The 13,502-nt window shown below is 38.3% G+C and overlaps 1 protein-coding gene across 1 annotated transcript; it reads left to right on the top strand.

The window, feature by feature from the left end:
• On the top strand, nucleotides 1-1,905 carry LOC143576774 (uncharacterized). The gene is made up of 7 exons (XM_077060800.1): nucleotides 1-20; nucleotides 116-258; nucleotides 350-440; nucleotides 545-680; nucleotides 770-945; nucleotides 1,037-1,146; nucleotides 1,730-1,905. The coding sequence occupies exons 1-7, from the start codon at nucleotides 1-3 to the stop codon at nucleotides 1,903-1,905; spliced, it is 852 nt and encodes a 283-aa protein (XP_076916915.1).
• Nucleotides 1,906-13,502: the final 11,597 nt, after the last annotated feature.

Genomic DNA, 13,502 nt, shown 5'->3' on the forward strand with positions numbered 1-13,502 from the left:
ATGGAGATATGTGATTTAAGGTATTACTATTAATGTTTGTAACATAACATTTGCTGACATTTTTGTAATAAAAGATTTATACTTATTACTGTTTGTAACACTTCTCTTATTTCAGTGGAAATTGTGTGTATCTCACACTATGGGATCATTATGCGTCTAAGCTCTCCAAATATGTACTTGAACATTTTGATGAAGGCCAGGCCATTATTGTACTGCAGTTTGATAGGGTTAAGTATTACACCGGTTCTGATGGTAAAGGTAAGTATGTTTACTGTTTTGAATTTTCTTGAGTTTTAACATGTCACTAACTTAAACTAATGTGTCGTTGTATATTTTTCAATTTTGATAGAGAAAGTGTATGTGTCCAATTCTTTTGGATCTAATATTAGCCGTTTCTTTATAAACGACTTTTTATTTGAAATAGAAGAATATAAAAACAGGTATATTATTGAACCAATAATTATATTTTTATTTATGTATTTAGTTTTTTAAATTTCATATAATGTTACTTATTCCTAAATTGATTCAATTTTAAATTTTGTAGTTTGTTGGCTTTGCTAAATGGCAATGATGTTTCTGTTCGTAAACCGATTCCGGTGAAGATGTTGTCTTCTGTTGATGATGAGTTTTTGAGAGCAACAGATTTTTTTAACATCAGAGATATTTGTACCATTATATTTGTAAATTAATTAATAAACTCTTAATGTTATCATAAGTATTTTTCAATCCTAATTGAATATTTATTAACTAACATTATACTTTAATCCAGCCTAAAAGTATCATTATCCTTGGTACAATTAAGGCCATCTGCCCAGACACGGAATGGTATTACATTGGTTGTAATACTTGTAGCCGTAAGCTCATGGAAAATAATGGTGAAGGTGGAAAGGAGTATGAATGCAAAACAGTAAGATGCAATGTTTTAGGTGTCATCCCTACACCTGGGTATTTATTGAATTCAAATTCAAATGTGTAATTTGTGCACTGTAAAAGTATATGTTTTTCTTGCTATTTACCTATTTATAAACTTTTTTAGGTTCAAGATCAAGATAAGGGTGCAATATTCAACTGGAGTTGTGTCGTTGACTCTGTTTGATAGAGATACTAAAATGTTGACTAACAAAACAGCAAAAGAATTGATTGAGGGTTTGTTTTCAATTAAAATACTCTGTTATTTATACATTGGCATCTATATAATAGATTGTAAGTTTAACAACGATTAATATTTTATATGTTTCTTTGTCATCTAATTTTATTACAAAATAAGGTTGACAATGGTGGATTCACTGCTGAATTGGACTGTCTCTTAGAAAAGATATTTGCTTTTAAAGTCGATGTGGCAAATTTCAACTTCAGAAACAATGTCGAGGACTATGGTATAAACAAGCTTACTGATGACACTAATATTATCACAGAATTACAGAAAAGGCATAATGGTCGTTTGATAATAATATATTCTTAATTATTTTATTATTAAATTCAATTTTATAACTATTTCAACTAACATATGTTGATTTTCCTATTTTGTCTCATCAGCAATTAGATTCTACTCCTGTAACATTGGGAGCATCTAATTCTGAATTCCAGTCATCCAGTTCGGTTTCTGTTAAGGTATGGATATTTTCTTTAATATAATAGTTCAAACTTATAAATATAGTTAACAGAAAGATGTGTAACATGATTGTTTATTAGCTCTTACTTTTTTAATAACAACTTTCTGATATTGGAGATAATCAAACTCCAAGTTCAAATGTTGATGCTCAGGATTTGGCAACTGATACAAAAGGAATGTCAACGTCTTCTGACGATAAACTTAAGAGAAAACTGGTGAAAGTTTTTGAAGTTGACGATGATGATAGCATGTCGGCCACTAAGTTGAAGTCTAAGACTATCGAAGAAATGTGAACCACCAGTCAATCATGCGAAGGTGCAGCACTTTTAACTCCTAAAGTCGAGAAGGAATTTAAGTGAACAATTTCATTTATGTTGGTTTACAGTTATGTTAAACCTTTTTGAGACATTTGGATATTCAATGTTTGGTTTTTCTCTTTTGTTTTTTTAAACGATTATGCTTAAATGTTGGTTGAGATGAACAATTTATTCTTCTTTGTTTTTTTGGTTATATTTATGTTTTTATTTAATTTTGTTAACTTAATGTTTAGTTGATTTTTATCTATACTATCATATGCTTCCTATGCATTATATAAATTATCAATTGACCATATTAAAAACTAAATACAAAAATAGGTTGAATGTTCATAAATAAATATTCTAATACCATTGTGTTAAATTGTACTTTATTGACCTATTTAATGTTACATTTGGTATATGAAATCTGTATTTATGTATAAACTTAATTTAAGACAAAATATTGTTATTTTGGAATTGTTGTTAATGTAATCCGTTTAATTGTTTGGTCTATATATAATCTAATAATTTGTAATATGACATGCAAGTAAATAAATTAGTTTTTGCTTTTCAACTTTTTTTTTCTAACACGTTTTTAATATAACAATAAATTAGTTTTTGCTTTTCAACTTTTGTCTAATTTTGTATACAACGATTTCGTTTTAATTTTTGTATTACAAATATATAGTATATTTTTAAAATATTTTGTATTATAATTTACTAAATGTAACACATAAATAAAAATGTTATTTATTAATTATTTGTAACATATATTTATCACTTTTTTTTATAAAATACTGATTTTAAATTGTAATTTGGTAACAAATCAGTAATAGAAATTACTAATTAACTTCTATAACTTTGTTAAAGATATTGGCTAATTTTATAAATTTTTAACATGATCCAATAGAAAAAACTCATTCCATTAGGCCCATACCCATATTTTCTGTATTAATTTTTTAAAAATAAACGACTCTTCGTTTATTAATCTTAATTATCATCTAAAATTCTATTACCTCGATTATTATGGAATTTATGGCCATTGGAACATAAGATTTGTAACATCCTACTTTTGGTTATAATAATAAAATAAATTTCGTTTATTTTATATTGTGTCGTTTCTCGGTTTAGATAATAAACTGTACGCGGTTGGGCTTGGACTTTAGAAGATGGAAGATAAGATGGAATGAGCCTTAGGTCCATTGACTTAAGGGAGTATAAATACCCCTTAAACCCTAAACCATTCCATATTTATCCATCTCTACACTATAGCCTACACCATCAAAAACACACACAGACACCATCCTTTAACCCGAGCCTAGATCCGAAGTTGAAAACCTGAGATTTTTGGTGCTAGAACGTTGTGACGAACCGAACCTACATCAAGGACCAGCTCGTGTTCGTAGTTTAACTCGTTTAAGGTATGTTTATAATCGAAAATCATTTATTTAGGTTCGGATTCATTTAGATAATCTTAGATCTGTATACATATGGTAAAAACGAACCAAATGTGATTATTCTTGCTGAAAACCATTAACGATCGATAGGTTAATTACTAACCTAAAGAACCCATAACATATATGCTCAAATAGCACCCCTCAAACACGAAAGTTTGGCTGATTTGATGGTTAGGGTTTGTAGGCGATCTGATTACGAGTTCATGGATACCAAACTCGTGTTATTTCGTTGAGATTTGAGGTGCTAATTGCAGATCTGGATAAGTTTGATTTCGGATGTTCTAATCAATTTTGACTTTGACCCTATAGTCAAAGATCTGGATAAGAACTGTTGGTAGTTCGTTAGGGATGATCAATTCGTTACGCGAATGGGACTCATTCGTGTAAATGGATAACGAATCTATCCATTCGTTATACTAAGATAACGAACTAGGCAACGAACCAGAATCACGAATCAGCTAACGAACCAGATAACGAATCAGGTGATTCGTTACTCGCCAATTCGTTATGAATAAGGTAATGAATTAAGTCATTTTCAGATAACGAACTGGAATGACGAATCAGATGATAATAAGGGACGAATCTGGATAACGAACTAAGGAAGGTTATATAACGAATTAGGCTTAATTCGTTATATAAAATGAGTTAGTGAATTAAATAATAAATTAAAATCCTAATGAAAAATGTGTTAAGACAATTAATGTAAATAAAATTTTTAGGTCTGCTCGACCCCAGCCAGGGGCTCTACCCCTTGGACTCTGCTAGGGGCTGCCGCCCCTAGACCCCGCTGCCAGGAGTGCTGCCCCCGGACCCCCGTTCGTTGTAGGTAATAATTGAACTAGAAAGATGATATGGATAGTGATAGTTAATTGATACGTGTAATTGTTATACAGTTAGTCGTGCACAGCTCAAGAAGGGAATAACGATAAACGGTGAACGTAACCGAATTCAGGTGAGTTTCTAGCCCCATTTCATTGTTATGTTTTCGGGGTTGTGTGCATACTCGATGTGAATGTTAGTACACTTACCTTAAATGGTAAGTGTATGTCTAGATAATGATTGTGATAGTTATGTATGTATGCTTGATAGTACGTGAACGACCTTCGGGTATTGCACGTATTGTTAAGGCAAGTATAGTGTACTATGTATGATATGTGTATGTGAATAAGGAAGTATGTACTGCTATGATATGTATGGTATTAAATGTACGGATATGATAATGAAAGGTAAGGTAAGGTTAAAGGGTTGCATACCCTAATAATATATGCGAAGGTTAAAAGGTTGCATACCCTAGTAATTTATGCGAAGGATAAAGGGTTGCATACCCTAATAATATATGCGAAGGTTAAAGGGTTGCATACCCTAATAATATATGCGAAGGTTATAGGGCGAAATGCTCTTTAAAACGTAAGGTACGAATATATTATAAGAAAGAATGAAGGTAAGCAAGGATGAAAGTATGAAAGTATGAACGAAAGTATGTATGTGTGTATGTAGTGTATGTTATGTGATTAACTAGAACTCACTTAGCGTAGCTGACCTTTAGTATGCACGCAGGTGAGTAGAATGAGGCAGCTCGCTTGAGGGGAACACATGGCATAGAATTGAAGAACTGGTATCTCAAGGAAGTGCTATGTTATTATTAAAACAATGTTTTATGTTTAAACTACTTTAAATGTTTATGCTGATAAGATTTGGGAGCTATGTACTATATTCTGCTTGAAGTTTTAATATTCCACTAATGTTATTATTAACTCTGATATTTGGAACTGTGTTTATGAGTAGATCCAACGTCCAATGTGAGGCACCGGTAACGGGGCCTTACAGTTTAATAAATACAAATACAAATACGAATAACAAAAATGACGAATGTCACATAAATGATAACGATTTTGGCTTTATCACTGTAAGTTAACGAATGAGTAATATTTATGAAAGGTAATGCTTTAAGTAAAGTTCAAGATAAGTTAACTAATGTATTTACACTTAGCTGTTATGGTATGAGTATGTGAGCGTCCCGATATAAAGAAGGATTGAGAACCTTGTACATACCATGGGCATGTAAGTGAATGTGAATGTTTGTTATGGGCATAGGGATTGCATTGTATGTGTTCATAGCATGAAAGGCCAAGTAACGATATAGGGAATGACTATGAATCTTACACGCATGCCCCGCTCAAAGGGAGGGCAAGGAGAGCGATGGACTCAGGCTCACTCTCCCGAGAAGCCCATAATTGTTAAAGAAATATATACATTTTATATATAACTTTGTTTTAAAACAAAAGGCAACAAAATGACTCATTGGTTAAATGAAAAAGTGTTAAACTATGGAAGGTTCAACTCTCACAAGTGATGTTCCTTGTTTTATTATTATAGAAAAAAAAAATCCCACAAGTGGTGTTCCCTTTTCTTTTTTTTTTTATGGAAAAAAAAACTTTCATTTGTGTTTTATATGAGTCATTTTAGTAAATTGTTTATTATTTTTGTTTTGGTCCGTTTTGGACTTTTGAACGTCAACCAAATTGGTAAAATTGTCAAATTATCTATCACATAATTTAGAACACGATTTTAGGGACCCTTTTTTTACTTGTCTTAGGCCCCAAAATTTTAAGAGATTCTTGGGGACGACCATGCTTGTACGTACTGTGACGGCGTAAGAAATGGTATCGGGAAGGACTCTGAACCTTGTACGTACCGCCAAGGCGCAAGATATAGATATGGTATAGGAAATGACTACGAACTCTGTATGTACCATGTAAGGGTGAACATACATAATGACTATTAGCCTTGTACGTGTTCATAACTATGAGTACAGGGATAGATTGCAAACTATGTACGTACTCATCGTGTGTATGTGTATAAGTTATGAATGTGAAGTACATTATGCATGTGCCAACGTGGCTCCCATCACATAATCCTTCAACTTGATGGGCTAATGTTGGTTTCTTGAATTGGGCTTTCTCATTACCAATAGGGTGTTAGTTTTCTAGGTTGTTATTTGTTAATACTTAACTATTATCTTTCTTCTTTTTCTTTTTTTAACAATGACTACTTTCACATCGCTTATCCAGTTGACAGTACTTCTCTCATTTTCATATATCTTCTTTTCTACTTTGCAACCTTTGTGCTAAAGAACGGAGATGATGCTAACCTTTTATTAAATTATTTTGTTAATCTTTAACTGGATGATACTCAAAATGATATTATGAATGTATGTAAACAAAGCCGAACCGCAAAATTTGGTTAACAAAAAGGAATTTAACTATACTGTTGGTTTTTTGGTTATGGTTCAGTTAATAACTCTATTATCACCTTCATCTAGCCCAAGGAAACTGATGTAGTTATAATATTTAATTACTCTATTAGTCATATCAATTTAAGGAGTAACACACCTTATATAAATCTACTCTTACTATGTGTACACACCGCTCCATGCTCACCACCGGTAGCCATCACCGTCACCGTAGCGCGGTTATGGATCCCGCTCCCTCACCCCATGCCACTCACCGCTCTCCTCTTCTTCCTCTATGGAGCTTCTCCTTAACGTGGAGGTTTTCCTCACCGCTGGATCGGCCCTCGTGACAGCCATGTCATCCACCTCAGCGGTAAATCAGGTGGTATACGCACAACCTTATAATATGGTAGGTTAAATCAAATGTTCTTTATTATTGAAGAGGTATGTACCCGCCTCAACACCGAGCAAGGCGGGTCAACCCACAAGATATAGACGAGGCTTGAAATCAAGACATTACGAAGGCACAAAGCCAAAACCTATGCGCATGGCGCATATCACACATGCTCAGGCATCATATGCCCAGGCACCACACATGCTCAGGCATCATATGCCCAGGCACCACAGATGCTCAGGCATCACATATGCTCACGCATATCACATATGCGCGTGGCGCATCCGCGCGTGGCGCATATCACATGCTCGTGCATATCACATCTGCGCATGAAACATCTGCGCGTGAGAATAAAGAGAAGACCTCGCGCATCCTCAGGATAGGCGCGTATCACACATGCACATAATCAACCTCATCCTTATCCAAATCAGGATTAGGGCAACCTTGATTGTGCACGTCAGACAACCTTCCAGAAGGTATCTTTTTAAGGAATAAGAATATGCTGATGTTGACAGCTGCCAAATGAAAGGTGGACAACTCAGCATGACACATGTGCTACCACGTGATTACAACCAATGAGAAAGCACCAGGTGTCCCAGAGGACACGTGGCGCAGAGCAATTGGAGGAGGCCAACAAGGCTGAGCCCAATCAGTGGAAACCCTAGCACTATAAATACAGCATCAACTCCACAAGGAGAGACATTCATTCATTCACATTCAAGCAGATTCAATTACATTCACTCACAGACAGTTACAGTCAGTAACACTCACAATCACAGCAAATTACAGAGTATTCAGCTATTAAGCAATACTCTTCAGATTTCCTTACTCACACATTATTATCTTCTCCCACAAATACTTATTCTCACACCGGAGGGTTACCCCAAAGAGGACCCCTCTGTCCCTTTCTGAGGGGTAAGTTGACGGTGCTGTTCATTTTGTAGGTGGAAGAACACAGATCCAAGAAAACCATCGGTGAAATAGTATAATCACACCCGAGGAAAGTAGATCGTCTACCAGTGAGTCGATCCACGTTTCTTCATTGGCGCCATCCACTGTTACAACGGCAACAAGATCTCATTAGATCTCTATAAAAAACCAATTTTCACCATGGTTTCTGGCGTTCATAACTTGATCAAGTTCTGGAGGATATTGAACGTGAGGATGTTAATGAGGGACAACAGTTTCTGAGGGCGCCGCGTGACTCTACGCGCGCCACCAGTAACCGTCCTTTCATCACAACTCCTCATGGCCAGACTGAAACTCCTCCAGACGATCTTACGTTACAAAATCTTGCCGGCGCGAAACAAAAAGGACCAATGGGTCCAGAAGATGAAACAAACGACCCTAAAGAATGGCTCAAAAACGAGCAGCGGCGTCTAATGGACAAGTATAATGAGATGGTCAAACAGAAAAAGTTAGCCGACTTAACACAAAGGCAAGCGTTTGATAAGCAAACTGTTCATGGAACAAAAAGGGCGCGCGCGCCGGAAGAAGGACATTCTGTTCACACTGCACACACTGAGTTCAGTGATGAAGAAGTGCACAGCATGAGGAAGACGCGAGATACTCATGCAGGAGGCTCACAGCTCCGCGCGCCTGTGAACATGGCGCCTGGAGCCAGAGCCGATCTGGATCTGCACATGCCGTACAGCCCACCAGTTAGAGGGCAAGTGGACGTAACCACACCGTATAGACCAGCCATCTTGGTGAAACATTCAAAGTTCACTGCGCGCATCGCGCAGGCTCCCATCCAGCACAAAACAAAGATGCCAAGTGGTTTGGGTAAATATGACGGCACAACAGATCCAGACAATTTCTTGCAAGGTTTTTACAACACGGGAAACCTAGAGAGCTGGACGATGCTGTAACGCCCTGGAATTTGACTGGTAAACTAAAATCAAGAAATCATCGGAAACTATACACTTTGGGTTCTGGACGATAAGTTCGGAATCCATATCATTGGAAAATCTGTTTATTTCAGCTAAAAATGTTATTTCATAAAAAGAACTTTTACGTTTGAAAAATATTAATTTTTTGTTTTCGAAAAATAAAAGGTTTTTATTTAAAAAGATTGCAAGCGATTACTTGAAAAATGATTTTTATAAAATTTTTACTGGAAAGTTCTAGCTCGTTAAAAACTTATGAACTCAGCTAGCCTTGACCCGTAGGTAACCGAAACCCGAACCCGATAGAACCAAGTATATAAGCGTAGTGCAAGAACAAACTCCACCATTTTCCTTTCATCTCTTCCACACCCACACCCAAGCACCCCAATTCTAGAGAGAGAGTAGTGAGAGAAAGTTATTCAATCCAAAATCCGAGTCCACCAATCTGTTTATTGTTGTTTTTGGTAAGATCTTCTTGAAAATCATACGTTTTTATCATCAGATCCGGCCCCGAATCGAGCAAAAACCCCAACTTTTGTTTCAAGTGTGTTCTTGGTCAAAAATCGTCATTTTTGGTGTCAAAAAGCATACTTTTGTTGTTATAAACGTTAGGAATCAATAGCCCTATGGATTCCGAGCATTTCCATGTATAAAACATTGATTTTGGGCGAAAAATCATGAAAATCGTCAAAATCCCGTAGGTTTCTCCGTCATCCGGCTTGAAGGAGTCGAATAGGTCTATTCGGTCGAATAGACCAATCGAACCTGACCATTCGGTCGAACCATCTCCTATTCGGTCGAACAAGAGACCATTCGGTCGAACCAGTGGGCAAACGAACAGACTAACCGGATCAGAATATACATTCGATCGAATATGATTGTATTCAACCGAATGTACATCCTACTCGACCGAACGAGTCCTCAATCGACTGAACGTGTTCTTCCCAGCCCCTTTGACCGAACCAGTACCATATTCGATCGAACAGGTAGCAGATTCGATCGAACCTGCCCTTATTCGACCGAATGTGCCAGAATCAGCTTGTTTTCAACTTTAAAACTTGGTTTTTGCTCGAGGTCGCGTAGGCTTATACTCTTAGACTTAAAGCGTGTTGATTAACCTATTATGTCCTTGTCTAGACTTAGAGGATCGACATTTGGCAGCACTCGACCACCCTAGCCACCATACTTAGCCAACAAGGTGAGTTCATAGCCCCCTTTTTCTTTTAAGCTTTTCAAATCATTGGGATGGAAACATGGTAACTGTACACGTTTTGACAAAACTCATTTATTCAAACATTCTTTATCATAAACATTCTTGGCAAATCTTTTGCAAACTATGAATATTGGGGAAAACAAGTAATCATGGCAGGTTACTCATACCTTAACTTTCTCGGAAGTTGTGTATGTCTAATCAATTATTCAGGAGTAAACATGGGAATCATTGATCGCTTAGGGAACATTGGACTTTGGAAATCAATGTCATATGCCCGTTATACATTATCATGAAAACACATCATTCATTGGACAGTCTAGTGGTCGTGTGAACATAGGCAGTTTAGGTCACACTAGTGCATGTGTTTGGTCTCCAAGTGGTCGATTGGTAGACAGGCCGTTACTAGATGTGGGATTCTAAAGTGTTCGATTTAGAATACATGTGACCTAGGGGGTTCTTAAAGTATTCGATTAAGAATCCGAAGAATTTCCTAAGTGATCGATTAGGAATCCAAGAGATACTAAAGTGGACGCTTTCGAATTCTCTTATGGTATCCAAAGTGATCGATTTGGGTTACCATCATGGAAATCAAGTAGCATCGTGTGGTCTTGTGTGGGTTGTTGTCAGGTCTCGTGTGATCATTATGCATTATCATCATTATCATCAAGACATGGTTACATATGATTCTTTGGTATCTTTATACATATAACCTTGATATCATTACACCTGTATGCATGGGAACAATACATGGGATCATTATACATAACTCTTGCAGTCTTGTGTAAGGCTAATCACTACATTATTAGTTTGCCTATCTTTATACCTTGGATTTACAAATGTAAACAAGCTTAGCAGAGTAGGTTGTAGGAATGGAGGGTTAGCGATGGTACACCCTATGTACAAACCCCTACAACCTAGTCTGGTACGCTTGTCTTGTCTTACAAACCTTTTCAAACCGGGCTTTATACCCAAGCATGGTAGGATAAGTTGTAGGAGTGGTGGGTTAGCCGATGGTACACCAATACATAAACCCCTACAACTTAGTCTAGTATGCTTGTGTATAATCCCTTTTTCCTTAAACCTATGAATTCACTCATCTACTTTATGTAGTTGACATTTTCGTTACATGTTTTCAGGAAATGAAGCAGGAAGTAGCAAATAGCTGATAGAGGCCTTAGATGGAAGACATTTAGGATTAATGTTAGCTTTATCTGTTGTAATGGAACGAATTTGCTACCTGTTGTATTGCTGTAATGTTGACATGTTTTAAGTTTATGCATTTAGACTTTTTAATCTATTGTGCTCAATCAATCACGACCCCGTCGCCACGCCTCGGTTTTTCCGCCAATTACGACCGGGGTGTGACAGATGCCAACATGGTGTCACATGTTTGCTCGTTGCCTCACGGGCGCGGCGCGTGTCTGGTTCGAGAGCTTGCCGACTGGGCAAATTGATGGGTTCGAGGAACTATTGGAAAAGTTCCAAGCCCACTTCGTACAGCAGCGCAGACACACGCGCGACCCTGATGACATCATGCACTGCGTGCGCAGGAATGATGAAACGATTGAAGACTACATCACTCATTTCAATCAGGAGTCTCTGGCAATCGGAGGTATAACTGAGCAACTCCTGCGCGTGGCCTTTATACAAGGCGCGCGCAGTGATCAACTCCGCCGAGCTCTCGTAAGCAGAGATGGCATGCCCACCACGTGGGCCAAGTTAATGGAAGCATCGCGAGTTTTCGCGAGGAATGAAAAACAAATTGCCCAAGATAGGGCAAGAGAAAGAGCGCATCAAGCTGAGTCACCGCGCAGCAAAGAAAAGAGGGGCAAGCAGAACTCTGTATGGTCCAGGTTGCAACCAACTAGTTTTTCTTCCGCAGAAAAGCAGGCGCAACCAAGCTCACCCCAGCCCCAAAAAGATGTTCGTAATCGCGGGAGGGTGACAGGAGGGAGGGCGGCAGAGATCCTAACAGACCTCTGCCAAGAATATGGACTCCCCTCACTAAAACGCCTTCACAGGTGTTAAGCACTGAGAACGTCCAGTTCAAAAGCCCCAAGCCACTACATTACAAGGGACCATCAGACAGTGGCAAGTACTGTGAGTTCACAAGTCCACAGGACACAACACTGATGCATGCCACCACTTGAAGGATGCAATTGAAAAGGATGTGAAATCAGGCAAGCTGGCTCACCTGGTAAAAACTCAAGACCAGAAAATGAACAACCAGAAGGAGCCTCTGCCAGCAAAAAGTACAAAGAATCTGTGTAGCCGAGGGAGGAAGGCAAGGGCAAATATCAAGAAAGAGAAGCGCGCAAATCCAAGGAGATTGGCGCGAGCAACAAGTCATCTTCCCGAGAATCAGGGGAGGCCCTTCCATCAGCAGTCCTCTTGTCATCACTACACACATTGCTCATTACGAAGTGTCAAAGTCCTGGTGGACACTGGCAGCGAATCAGACATAATGTATGAGCAATGTTTCAGGAAACTGGATCCGGCAGACCAAGCAAGGCTTGAAATTGTGAATGCACCGATCTCTGGTGTTTCCAATGAAATCATTCATCCCCTAGGTCAAATACAATTGAACTAACCATGGGGGATGAGAAACACAAGCGAGCCGAAGTTGTCAACTTCTTGGTCTTGCCCACCACTTCTTGCCACAATATGATCTTGGGTAGAGGAACGATTGCCCAATTTAACGCCATACCGTCGCCAGCGCACGGCGCGTTGGGGTTCCCAACACCAACAGGTGTAACTTTTGTATACCCGGGATCATTTGTGTGCAGTGACAAGTACTCCGCGGGAGGGGAGAATGAACTTCTAATGGCAGACAACGCGCCAGAGGAATGGATTCTCAACCCAAAATTCCCGGAGCAGAAAATCACATTGGCGCAACGATATCAGACGACACGAGGTTGAGAATGAAAAGGTTGCTCACAGCATATATGTCGGTCTTCGCGTGGCAACACTCTGATATGACTGGGGTTCCGCGAGACCTGGCGCAGCATTCTCTAAACACCTTCAAGTCTGTAGAGCCAATTGCTCAAAAGAAGAGAATCATGGGGGATGAAAAGGCGAGGGCCATGAATGAACAGGTTGAGGATCTATTGCGCGCAAACATCATCCGCCCGATACGATACCAGACATGGGTAGCCAATCCTGTGATGGTAAAGAAAAGTAACGGGTCATGGAGAATGTGCATTGACTTCAAGGACCTCAACAAAGCGTGCCCAAAGGATTGTTACCCACTACCAAACATCGATGCAAAGGTGGACTCCGTGGCGCCATTCAAGCTAAAATGTTCCTGGATGCATACAAAGGCTATCACCAGATTCAAATGGCACCACAGATGAGGACAAGACCGCCTTCAGAACCGACAAGGGTGTTTTTTGTTACACAAAAATGCCCT

Source organism: Bidens hawaiensis, unplaced genomic scaffold, assembly GCF_021521415.1.
Source record: "Bidens hawaiensis isolate Kalapana, Puna unplaced genomic scaffold, B.hawaiensis_p1.1 tig00028295_1, whole genome shotgun sequence".
NCBI lineage: Eukaryota > Viridiplantae > Streptophyta > Magnoliopsida > Asterales > Asteraceae > Bidens > Bidens hawaiensis.